Below are 13008 nucleotides of genomic sequence, written 5' to 3' on the forward strand. Positions count from 1 at the left end.
TTTTTTTTTTTTTTGTGAAAATACACATAGCCAAAGATACACCATTTCAAAAATTTCTACATGCACTAAGCTGTACACCTTTTAAAACTATATTTGCTGTCTTATAGTTTGCAGGAAAATTTTATCAGTGGCTGTGGAAGGCCCACAGTTTGTTTTCTTTCACAAACTTTTTATGTAAGAAATTCTTCTGAACGTTTTATTCCTCCTATCACATTTCTGTTAGTGAGCACAAGGGATGAGAAAATCAATCTCAAATAAATTAATATTAACAAAACTTTGGAAAAGCGAATCTGGTCCTCTTTTTGTAGACAAGTATGTGTAACTTTCGTATTACTTACACAGATTGTTATACTTTGCCAGTAAGATTTTTCCTCATTCCAAAGGTGGCAGTAAATATTTCAAATTTAATTTTGTTTTTTTGCAGAGAGCTTGATACTTCCAGATTATAACAACCTGATTTGAGAATTTTCAGATGAACATTCTTGATTTACCTTTTTTGCTTTTAGCATATGTCATCACTTTGGTATTTCAGAATGAGACTTCACTGCTATCAAAGACCCTTCAGTGTTTTCTCCTTTTGTAAATAATTTTTCAATGTAAATATAATATTCTGTATAGTTGTTTGATACGGTTTCTTGAGAAACAAAGTAATTCCCTTAGGTGTTTTTTTTTTTTTCCCCATTGGAATCTGTTCTTTTGAAAGTCAAGAATAAGTCACTCATATAGATGTCGTAAAGATGTCACCTTGAAGACTATGTTGCGCCCGACCCAAGCCATGGTGTTTTCACTCACCTCATATGCTTGCGAAAACTAGACAATGAGTAAGGAAGACCAAAGAAGAATTGACACCTTTGAGTTACAGAGTTGGCGAAGAATATTAATATATCCTGGACTGCCAAAAGAATGAACAAATCTGTCTTGGAAGAAGTACAGCCAGAATACTCCTTAGAAGCAAAGATGACAAGACTTGGTCTCACATACTTCGGACATGTTATCAGGAGGGATCAGTCCCTGGAGAAAAGCCAATTCTGTGCCTCTTGGTAAAGTAGAGGGTCAGTGAAAATTAGGAAGCCCCTCAATGAGATGGATTGACACAGTGGCTGCAACAATGGGCTCAAGCATAAAAATGATTGTTGAGGATGGCACGGAACTGGGCAGTGTTTCTTTCTGTTGTACATAGGGTCGCTATGAGTTGGAACTGACTCGATGGTACCTAACAACAACATAGATGGCTAGTAGTTTAACAGTGTTAACCCATGCCTTTTCCAGATAGGCAAAGATAGATTTATCATTATCTTAAAGTTTAAACTTTTTATTAGAGTCTTCTATATCAATTAAATAGTATCTGTCTTCAGTTAAAATAATCTTGCCCCCATTATTGATTTTAACTTCATCATATTTGGTGAAGTTATGAAAGAAGAGACTGGCAGAAGCATCACTTGTGAGGCCTTTATATTTAAAAGTCATTAGTATCATAGGAAGGAGCCCTGGTGGCGCAGTGGTTAGAAAGTACTCGGCTGCTAACCAAAAGGCCAGCTGTTTGAACCCAGCAGCCACTCTGCAGGAGAAAGATGTGATAGTCTGCTTTCATAAAGATTTCAGCTTTGGAAACCCTATGGGACAGTTTTACTTTGTGCTATAGGGTCGCTATGAGTTGGAATCGACTCGATGGCAATGGGAGTAACATATTAGCCCTGGTGGCACAATGGCTACGTGCTGGACTGTTAACCAAAAGGTAGACAGTTCGAACCCACCAGTGGCTCCATGGAAGAAAGGACCTGGTGATGTGCTCCTGTGAAGATTTACAGCCTAGGAAACCATATGGGGCAGTTCTACTCTGTCCTATAGGGTCGCTGTGAGTTGGAATTGACTCAGCAAGCACCTAACAGTATCATAGGATACATTGATTTTGAAAATATATGCATTCTTTTTGCTTTCTAAATTGTTTTATGTCTAGGAAGTGGTGGCATTTTCATGAGGTATATATTCTGGTAGGAGTCCCTGGGTGGCACAAATGGTTAAGTTTTTGGCTATAAAGGTTGACTGTTTGAATGTACCCAGAGGCCTCTTGGTAAAAAGACCTGGTTATCTACTTCCGAAAGATGACAGCTATTGAAAACCCTTCAGAGTTCTATTCGGAAACACATGGGGTTGACAGCAACTGGTGGTGGTGGTCTGTATTAGTCTGGTAGTGCAAATAGTTGAGATAACTTAATTGTAGTTCATTCATCATTTGGGTCTGTTCACCATCTTAGCAGAATGCCAATCAAAGCATTACATAATATGTAATTTTAGTAGCATTTGCTTTAATTGTTAAGAGTAGTAGCAATTTTTAATGATAAGTAAAAAAAGGAAGTTAAATCCAATCCTAGCTACTGTGGTGACTTCATTTTTCCCCCTGTGTGTTTTGGAAGAGAAACTAAAAATAGCATAGTAATCAGTTGATGGAACGACAACTGTTTAACCCAGGCATGCTGGATTTGTTGCCCTTGTCGTTGATGAGACAAGGAGTAGTAGTTAAAACAGTATAGAGACCTGAGGGTGAATTCCACTTGTGATCTTCATCAGCTGCATGACTTTGGACAAACTATTTCTCAGAACCTCAGTTTCCTTCTGTATAAAATGAGACAATGTCTATTCTGGAGTACATTGCCAGAAACTCAACAAATGATGGTGTTTATTGTTATTATTGACAGTGAATAAATTAGAATGGGAACACTCATAAATAAGAATGTGTAATGGAGTTTGCAGCCACTTATCAAAAATGAAGAGTAGTTTTATTTCCCTTTTTTTCAGTAACCGGGACAGAATGCTAATTTATCTATATATTTTTTGAGGAATGTACTAACTTATTGCTTTTCCTATAAAATGGAGATAATACTTGTTTTTGGATTATGACTATTAAAGAGGTAAAACTTATAAAGTACTTATAGAACAGGGCCTGGTACAAAGTAAGTGTCAGTAAACATTAGTTTGCTGTTGTTAATAATACAAATATGGTGGAGAAGAAGATGCTGTAGAATAGACTTACTAGGCTTTCCTCTCCTTAATTAGGTTAATTCTCATATTCCATTTCCTCTTCTCATTGCTCAAGTTTTTCCTGCTTTTGCCTGGCCTTTTCTTTCTGGTATCTTCTTCCTGTAATGGTTCTTGGCACCAGCTCTTCTGTTCATATTGTTCTGGATGTATGTTAGTGATATACAGCCATTATGACCTAGGCTTGCATGTATAAACAAATCCTCCAGGAGAACAGGGTTAGGTGTAGAGGAGAAAGGCCTCTGTAGATTCAGTGGATGAGGAAATTAATATTCTAATAAAGGCATTTTTGTCTCAAGGAATAAAATCTACTGTAGCTAGAAAAAATTTATGGCATTTAATGAAAGAATACCAGGGACTCTGTGAACCCAAGAGCAAGAACAATATACCTGGGCCTCCTGGTCATTGGGAGACTTTGTTTCTCAGGAGCTCCAGAGTCTCCTCTCTCTGCTTCTTTCAGTACATTCTTTCTCTTTATGTTGATGACCTTTTTCTGCTTATTCATCAGGTTGTGTTGTTTTGTGATGTCAAGTCAATTCCAACTCATAGTGACTCCATGTGACAAAGTAGAACTGCCCCATAGGGTTTCCTAGGCTGTAGTCTTTATAGGAGCAGATCACTAGGTCTTTTCTCCCGTTGAGTGGCTGGTGCTGAGTGCTTAACCATTGAGCCACCAGGGCTTCTTCATTAGGTTATACTTGACCCCAAATAACAGCCACAGCTGCCAAGTCTTTAGGAACTTTCAGTTAATCTCTCCATAGTATCTGGCCCAGATGCCAAGAGAGGACTCTTAATACCTCAGCCTCAGTTATCATTTCTCATCAGATTCCAGGGGTTTGGCCATTGAGAGGGAATACTGTTGGTACAGTTTTCTGTGGCCAGAGGTGGTGCGAATCACTAAGTTGCCCTTTCTAGGGAGGTGTCTTTGAAACATACCTATAATGGAAAATATTTAAAAAGTATTGATTTGTTGAATTTTAATTTTCAAAGCACACAGTATAGGTCTGAGTTCATCTCTTTTAAATAGAAACTTCAGTGTGATTTAGTAAATACCAATTCAGTGATACCCTCCTGTCTCAGACTTTACTGTAGAGGCAACAGAGAACTGGTTAAACTGGCTCAACTAAAGGGGCATTCATTATAGACACACCAAGCAGTTAAGGGCAGTAATCCAAGGACAGGAATGCTGGCTAAGCAAGGCCAAGAACTGGACCAGAATACTGTCAAGACCTACTTTTTCCATAGTTTTTTAAAATTCTAGACTGCATGATCTACCATAGTTGTCTGCTTTACTCTGCTCTTTGGTCAATAATATCTGCTTGAAAAATTGATAGATTGTAATTCATGAAATAATCTGTCTTTTCATTTGTATCATTGTCTTACTGTTTGGAATACCTTTGTCCCTAAGTCTGTGTTTCAGTTTAAAAAAATGCAATGTAGCTGGCAAAATAGAAAGACAAAAATCTAAGTAAAGAGGCAGGAGGAGAATCAAGAGACAATGGTAGTATGGAAGGTGAGAAATGAAAGAATTTTGCAAGTATCCCATACTGAGTGAGAGGTGCCCTAGTGCGTAGAAAGGTCCACGATTCAAATCCACCACCTGCTCCTTGGGAGGAAGATGTGGCACTCTGCTTCTGTAAAGATTTACATCCTTGGAAACCCTATTGGGCAGTTCTACCCTGTCCTGTAGGGTCACTATGAGTCGGAATTGACTTGATGGCGGTGGGTTTTTACCTTACTGAGTTTTTTTTTTTAATTGAGAACTGAAAGATCATGGGCTTGAGCCAGTGATTTTTTGGGTGGATGAGAATGGAGAATGGAAGTTTCTCTGAATTGATAATTTGGCTGTGAATTGAGGAGAGAGAAAATGGATGTACTTTGAAAAGCTAGGTTTTGAAAAGTTATATTAGACATTCAGGTGATCTGGTTACTTCTGATGTATTGATTATGGAAATGAAATGCTAAACTAGAGAGAGCCTCTGGGCCTTTTCCTCCCTCAAGAGAGAATGACCAGAAGTTGTCCTCTACTGTCTTGAGGGTAGGGGAAGACGGGATGAATGTGTGAAGGAGACATTTCAGTAACTTACAGAGAATAATGTGTGAAGTGAATAAGGTTGAATAAGTACATACTACATATTAGACATTTTATCTCATTTAATCATTACAACAAACTTGTAAAGTAGCTGATGTTAGCACAGTTTTATAGATGAGTTAACAGTGAAGTGTATGGCATCCTGTTGATTCTGATAAGTGTAAAGGTGCTTGGGTATGGTAAGTAGGGCTTCTCAAGGGATGATGGGTACTTAAAACATAGATTTGTAAAGTGATGTTTTTGTTTAATTTTAATTTCCCAAATTTTCACTTAGTTTCTGCGTTTATCTGTTTTGATTTTGAAACTTCTCACATGGTAAAAAACTAACTTAATGTGCTAAATTATAGTTCCAGTTAGGACAGGACCTCTGTTAGAACAAGAAGGCAGGTGTTGAGGCTCGCAGAAGAAAGTTCTGGGATCTGGGGAATAGAAGGGAACTCAGAAGCATAGGTCATGTGTATGGATGATGTCGTTGGATGGGAGGAAGAGGAAGAATATAGAGGTAGATCAGGTACTAAAGCAGTCAACTTGCTTTGTCCCTTTTGGTAAGGGGAGTGGGAAATGCCTTTACGGGTAGGGGCAACAGTAGAAAAAGCCCTGGATGGGCATAAGAAAATTATACATTACTGGTAAGTGGTGGGGCATGTAGAGGCCCAAAGTGAAAAACAGGAAGTAGTTTTGTGAAACCAAAAGAGATAGATAGGGTCAGTTGGTTGAAGGAAGGGAGTCTTAGAGACTTAGCAAAAGTGAAGAAGGAATTAGTAATGATACTAGAAATTAACAGGCCACTCAAATTGAATTTTAGTGGAAGGGAAGGTGTAGAGCACAAGAACTTGAAAAGATTATTCTGTCATGATGGTAGCATTTACTCTGATTGTAATTGCCAGCCAGCCCTCCATCTTTAGGGTAGAAAAGGCTTTTTTGTAACCTGCCTAAAATATTCTTATAATCGTCCATATGTCTTTATTCTTTGACTTCACTTGATTCCCAAGCATCTCCTTCTGATCATTAGTTTTGGTTCCCGGAAAGAATTTCGTCTAGAGAATCTGCCTAGTGTTGATGACCATACCAGGCTTCTGTTAAAACAAATAAGTTCCTGATTAGATTAAAACACTTGTGAGAATGGTGTAGTTTGTCTGGTCTTTTTAACTGTGGGTGAATGGAGTTTCTGGACTAGCAAAGAGAACTTTAGAAAATGAGGTTCCTTTCTTAGTTGTCTACAGGTGGCAGGAAGGTGGTATACAGGGAAAGAATGGTTCATTATGTAGGTGAGGCAAAGGTAGACACCCTGAAAGAAAGAGGGCTGGAGTGGGAGAAGAGAGAATAAAAGAGAAGACATGCAAGAGAGCAGTTAATAAGTGGTGAGAAAGTTAGTGGGAAGAGAGTACAGGAAGAAATGCTATGAGGACAGGATGGATAAGTTTTGAAGCTAGGGGAAGAGGCAGTGGAAAGCAAAGGCAAGAAGACCAAGAGAGCACACTCATCAAAGCCCACAGTAGAAATAGAAGGCAGTTTTATCTGTATTCCTAATAGAATATTGGGGGTGGAAACTTCCTGTGGCTGCCATGGAGGCAGCTTGGTAACATAGAAAGGGCAGTGAATTTTAAATTGGAACACCTGAATATTTGGGTCCTGGCAGTGCCATTTAGGAGTCCCTGTGTGGCGCAGTGGTTAAGAGCTACAGCTGCTAACCAAAAGGTTGGCAGTTTGAATCCACCAGCTGCTCTTTGGAAACCATATGGAGCAGTCTACTCTGCTCTATAGGGTCACTGAGTCGGAATTGACCTGACAGCAGCGGGTTTGGTTTTTTTGTGTGTGTGTGGTGCAAATATTGCTAACCAGAAGGTTGGAGGTTCAGGTGTACCCAGAGGCACCTCAGAAGAAAGGCCTGGTGAAGACCAGAAGATTAGTGGACAACAAGGGCTTTTTTGAATCATTACTGTTTTGAATAATCTATTTCACAGTTCTTCTTTGATGTTGCTTATTACCTTGTGGTTAATGACTTTGGAGATTAGGAAATTGAAGCCTAGACAGATTGTTACACTGTGGGTAGGAGTATGTTTAATAATAGGTAAGAGGGATTCTTGTGATATCTGCTATTATTATTATTCTTTCCTACTTTTGAGGTTCTGAGGACTCTCGGGTAACTTTCAACGTGCAGAAATGTTGGGACACTTGGTTAGTTTGCAGCATACCCTCCTGAGGTTCACCAAAGAAATGTTGGGTTGGATCAGATGAGTCCCCTAATTTATCCTTATTATTCACAGTAGGGGAGGGGACACTATGGTAGCTAGGTGTAGGTCACATAATCATGTTTAACTGTTAGTGTCTTTCAGCATGTTAGTTTTGTTCATCTTTATTAAGTTTAAAAATGTGTGAAAAATACCTAACATAGTTCTCATGGATGGAATTTGCTTTTTCTTTTTCTGGATCGTTTGTAATCTTGGCTTGATTTTTGTGTGTTTTTCATTTTGAAAACAAAAGGGAATGGGAGGGGAGAGAAAGCAAGGGGCATTCCTGTACCCTGCTGGTTAAAGGTAAGTGAATGTTTAATCTCAGTCACTTGATTATTGTTATGGTCTTTGTCACTGTCTGAAAGTAAACATAGAAAAGCTTTTCAGTTGTTTGTAATGTGTATGTGAAATTCAAGATACTGACTTGAAGCTTTTCCCTCCTCTATTCTGAACAATAGGTACGTTCTATGGATGAACTGAATCATGATTTTCAAGCACTTGCTCTGGAGGGAAGAGCGATGGGAGAGGTAAGTGAAATGGTGTGTCAGAAAAGTGGGCCTGTTTTAAAGGGAAGGTTGGAGTTGTCTTTCATCAAATGTGTCCGAATCTAGTCTCCAGAAGTGTGTGCTTGCTTTTCCTTGTGGCCATCCTCATGATAGGAATGGGATGTTGCAGAATTTTGCCAAGACTGTATCATAGGAAAAATCTTAACCTTAGCCTAATGTCTTAAAAACAAGTCAGCTTAAAACATGTGCGCAAGTTATTGAATATCAACCAGTAAGTTGTAAACTGAGGCATTAAAAGTTTAAAAAATAATTTAATTTTATATGCCTCTAATGGCTTTACTTCTGCCTCATTTTCCAGTTGCTAGATTGCTTTGCAGTGGAAGGGAGTTTTAAATAGGTATGCTGCTATTCAGAATATGTTGACAACCTATTTTTAGAATAGTGCCTTTTTTGAGGAAGTTGCTTGGAGCTCCATTGTAAAGGGAAGGTTGTTAAGTTTCTGGTGAAATAGTTGCAGAAGGCAGAGGCCTGAGCAAAGTCCTCTTAGAAACTTGTCAGAAACAAGAACTTTGGTTTGTTTGTAACATATAAAATGTACAAAAACAAAGTTTACTATGTCATCCTTTATACTGTTAGGGAGGGTTGCTGTAATTCTGAAAGGAGAGTATAGATAGCCAACTTTTGGTTGTTCTAGTTGTTGATGACAAGAATGTATTGATGATAAAGAAAGAATATGCCATCTGAATTAATTGCTTAAGATAGCACCAGTTCACAGGATGGGGGCATTTGCTTGTGACTCTCTTGTTCTGGAGAGTAACCTTTGGGTCTCCCATCAGTTTGCTTTTTGTATAACTAGTATTTATAAACTCCCATATTTATTTTAATGTTTTAAAGGTGGGAGAACTGCTATATCCTAGATTTCTCATTTACGCCACTCATTAAGTGCATTTGTACTTTGATTTAGCAAATATTCTTTGATCCAGGCACTGTGCTAGCTAGGTTCTGGGAATTCAGAATTGAGTAAGATAATTCTTCTTCTGAATTTGTAACAAATATTCATTGACTGCCTTTGTGGTTAAACACTGAAAAGTTAAGCTCTTTTGGTGTTTTGGTCCTGAGATTTTTGCTTTCTTTCTTTCTTTCTTTTTTTTTTTTAATAAGATTTAGTTTCCAACTTTTCTGAATCAGGTTCTGGTCATAGAGTCTAGTGTCCAGTGTCATGTTCATGGGGTTTTGGCTTGTTCTGGTTTTTCCTCTGGAGCTTTAAGAACAAAGGTTTGTAGGAATCCTTGTGTTCCGTGTGACTGTTTAGTATCATTGCAATAGTGCACATCAGTAAACCCTATACGTTATTGGGCAAAAGACTTCTCAGCTAACTTCTGGAGCAAACTTTTAGTGGGAAGTTAACAGATGTGTCTGATATTTAAGTATTGAGGGGAAAACCAGATTTACTTTCCCCCCCCGATCTACTCCACCAAAAAAACGATTCAAGTTTTTTTTTAAAATTATACAAAATAGATATTATCCTTGGTTGCTCTTTTGTAAGCAGCAGTTCTCAATCTCTGAAGGCTTGTTAAGAGCAATTGAAGAAGAGCAAACAGTTTAGTGGAGGTTGAATTTTATTTAAATGACAAGTTAACAAAATGTCTTTTAATCATTTTTTTCTAGAAATGCCATTTTTTTATATACATATGTAATTTCTCAGAAGTGCATGTAGGCATATATAAATAACTAAAAGTACATTCGAACAGTAATGCTGTGTCATTCCTCCTTCCTTATTTATTCACAGAGTAACAATAGCAACAACTACCATTTGTTGAGCACTTAATAGGTATATGCTAAAAGTTTTGCATATATTATCTCGTCAGTAACTCTGTGAGGGCAGTTCTGTTATCCCCTTAAGGTAAAGGGACAAAAGAGATGAATTAAGTTGCCTAGGGTGCAGTATTGATGGAGCAGGGATTTGGACCTGGCGTCCTCTCACTCCTAAGCATGTGGCCTTAATTAGAGTAGAGGAGACCAATAATTGTAAAATAATTGAGAGGTAAAAATATCTGATTTTAGTAAGCTTTATAAAAGTTGATATTTTGGGGAGGATTTAAGAAATACCTTATATACCCACTCCCAAAATATAGATATTTACTGAAGTTATTTTTTGAAAGCATAACCCAGTGTCTAGGCACTAAGTGGACAGTCTGATTAAGTATGGAATGAAGTTTCTGTATTCAAGAAACTCTTTAGCTATTTGAGCATACAATGAATACATATGAAAACAGACGAACAGCTTTTTTTTTAAATATACGGTTGGAGTTCAGAGAAGGGAGCGGTTAGTATTGGCAGGATAGCTGAAGATGACTTTAATAGAGGAGGTGTAGGCATTGACGAGAGTCTTCTAGTATAGTTAGCATTTGTATAGGGGCAGATTTGGAGAATATTTTTTTCAGCCTTACAGGGCAGAATAGCACAAAAGATAAATGTAAAAACTAAGCTTTTATAATAAAAAAAAAGCACAGCTTCTGAGTAATTTAACTTCATTAATTTTCCTTTTAGCAATACGTCTCTGGGTGAGGAAGGAGAACATTGTGTGTGTAAATATAGTACTTACCATATAAGCAAACACTAAAAGTTCAAATAAGTTGCATGGACTTTTAAGCCTGGCATAGTATATTTTTGCTGCAGTTATTTTGTGTGTTTGTGTGTGCGTTTATGTGTGTTGTGAGTCCTCATTAGGGTAAAAATACCTGTACAAGAATGCATTAATCTTTAGAATTCAAAGAGAATTGACTCCAAAGCAACTGAGATCTAGTAGTTAAAGTTAATACTGTTTGGCTCTTTTTTTTTTTTTTGCTTGGCTCTTGTTAACACTTTTTCTTCAAACCCACTAGATTCTGGGTGTCACTTTGAAAGATTTAGAGCGTTTTTTAGTAGAAATCTTGGTAAGAAGTAGCTACTTAAAATATAACCCTTGAGCCTCATTGGTTGTCTTTAAGTACAGCTGTTCTTAGCTGAAGGGCTCAAGAGTACAGTGCTTTACTTACCTTCTATTCTAGAAAGTCAACAGAAGAAGGAAAATAGGAAAATGTTTTAGGACTGGGGCACAAATTAATTTAAAATATTTTATCTACTTACCTTACTTGTCTCTTTTATTCAACTTAGTGTCCTTATCCTGAAAAGTTTAAAAACACATACTTGTGCAGCTTATTTTATTTACATATGAAAGAGATTAGTCTGTTAGTTGAGTATTTAAGAGGGTATGTTCTTAATTCAGAGGAAGGCTTACAGACTTTGGGTATCTGGGCTCTGTTTCTGCATTGGTTTGGTTTATGATCTTGCATGACTTATTTGCTCCACTGGTAGGAAGAACAGCATTATTACTGTCTGCATCCTAAGAAGGACGGATTTGTAAAGAGGTGGTGGTGGTTAATTACCATTGAATTGGCCCTCGACTCATGGCGACCTTATGCACAACAGAACAAAATGCTGCCCAGTCCTGTGCCATCCCAGGGGTTCTAATTGGAAAATACTTAGAGCCTTGGCAGAAAGGCACCTGCTTCTGCATAACTGATTTTCTAGCTTTTAAAAACCAGAGACTCTCTTCCCTTATATTCCTGGATGTTTTACATGTAGTAAACTTGACCACTTCGGCGAAGTTAAGAGATAGTGGTATGATTATTTTCATATAAGTGGAATGTACATAGATATATGGCCCTTCATCTTTATCTTATAAAACTGAAGTATAGAAAACTCACCCTTGGTAAGAGACAAGTTTGTAAACCTAAGGAAGGAAATCTGAAAAGAGCTCCTGTATATGGAGTGATAATGACTACTACTGTGTCCACTGGCATTAGGATAACGTGAGATATATTTAAATAGTAGCTGCAGATTCTGGTTAGATATTACATAGTATTTCTATCCAGAAGTGTGAGATAACAGAATGGTTTGCAGAGGGAAGAATTTGATAGTGATTCAGAGGAGCTGTTAACCCTAAGAAAGATAAAACATGGTGAGATAGAGATAACACTGGACCAGAACCTTGAAGTCACAGCTTTCAGCCTTCGCTTAGGCATTCATCTTCTTTGGACTTCTCCCTTTTCCATCTATGAGACAAAGATGGACTACATAGTTTCCCAGGACCTTTTCAGGCCTAAGATTTTTGGTACTTGCCCATACTTCTGTTTTTAGAAATTAAAAAAAAGGAATAGGTCCTTTTTCTAGGATGTGGGCATCTTTTAGAGTGACTTACCCTTTGTGATTTAGAGATTCTGTAACTTCACTGGGCTCTCCAGGTGACTAATCCACCTTTCTGCAGCTCCTTAAGGCAATGAAGTGTCCATCAGGGCTTATGGGATGGTAATTCTGGAATCAGGGCAAATGGGAGCCTAATGTGGAGGCCAAGTTTGTTTAAATTCTATCCCTCCTCTTTCTATTATTGGAAACAAATTGTCTTATAGAATTGGAAGCTTTTGGTTAGCTCAGAGTGCTTCTAGGATCCACAGCCCTGGAAGGGCTACCTCCCACTGGCAATCCTTGCAGTCTGAGTCCTTTAAGAGTAGCTCAGTTGAATCCAGAATGGATTGAGTTTTGGAAAGCACACACGCTGCCTGCCATGAAGATCATGCAGCTTTCGTTGCAGATGGGAGGAAAGATTAATAGTCTTGTGGTGCGTTAATGTGAAAATATTTGAGTAAGCAGTGTAACTAATACCCTTTCCCCAAAATGTAGCTTTGAGTACGATAGGAATGGTAAAAGCTACCTAGTTCCATTAAACTTATATCAATACCATTTGGTTGTTGGGCATTTTTGAAATCTTGCTCTTAAAGTGAAATGTTTACTTTAGATAAAAGATAGCTAGCCAGCCCAAGTGATGTGGAAAATTGAGATCTTAGTTAATAACTTTCTGTAGACCTAATCTTATATTAGGTTAATGACTACATGTTAAACTGACCTCTTCATGAGTCTTGTTTGGAGAAGTTCCTGGGATCTCATAATAATTTTGGGATTAGAATTGGGCATTTTGGAGAACAAGGTAGGAGAAAGGTGTCTTCTAACTCTGAGAATGTGGGTGCATCTGACATTTGGAAACTGGTTCCCAATTTTGTCCTGCCACTTTGTATGGAACCCTACTTACTACAGTATCTGC

The 13008-nt window shown here is 37.9% G+C and overlaps 1 protein-coding gene across 5 annotated transcripts in view; it reads left to right on the forward strand.

Moving 5' to 3' along the window:
* Window positions 1-13008, forward strand: part of PUM1 (pumilio RNA binding family member 1) — a 134159-nt gene that overhangs the window by 34083 nt on the left and 87068 nt on the right. For all 5 annotated transcript variants that reach the window (XM_004372027.2, XM_012554241.1, XM_004372028.1 and 2 more), the window contains one exon: window positions 7821-7889. In XM_004372027.2, the coding sequence (XP_004372084.1) occupies window positions 7821-7889 (69 nt within the window). The remainder of the gene's footprint in view (window positions 1-7820; window positions 7890-13008) is intronic.

The sequence above is a fragment of the Trichechus manatus genome, unplaced genomic scaffold (genome assembly GCF_000243295.1).
Source record: "Trichechus manatus latirostris isolate Lorelei unplaced genomic scaffold, TriManLat1.0 scaffold00015, whole genome shotgun sequence".
Taxonomy (NCBI): Eukaryota; Metazoa; Chordata; class Mammalia; order Sirenia; family Trichechidae; genus Trichechus; species Trichechus manatus.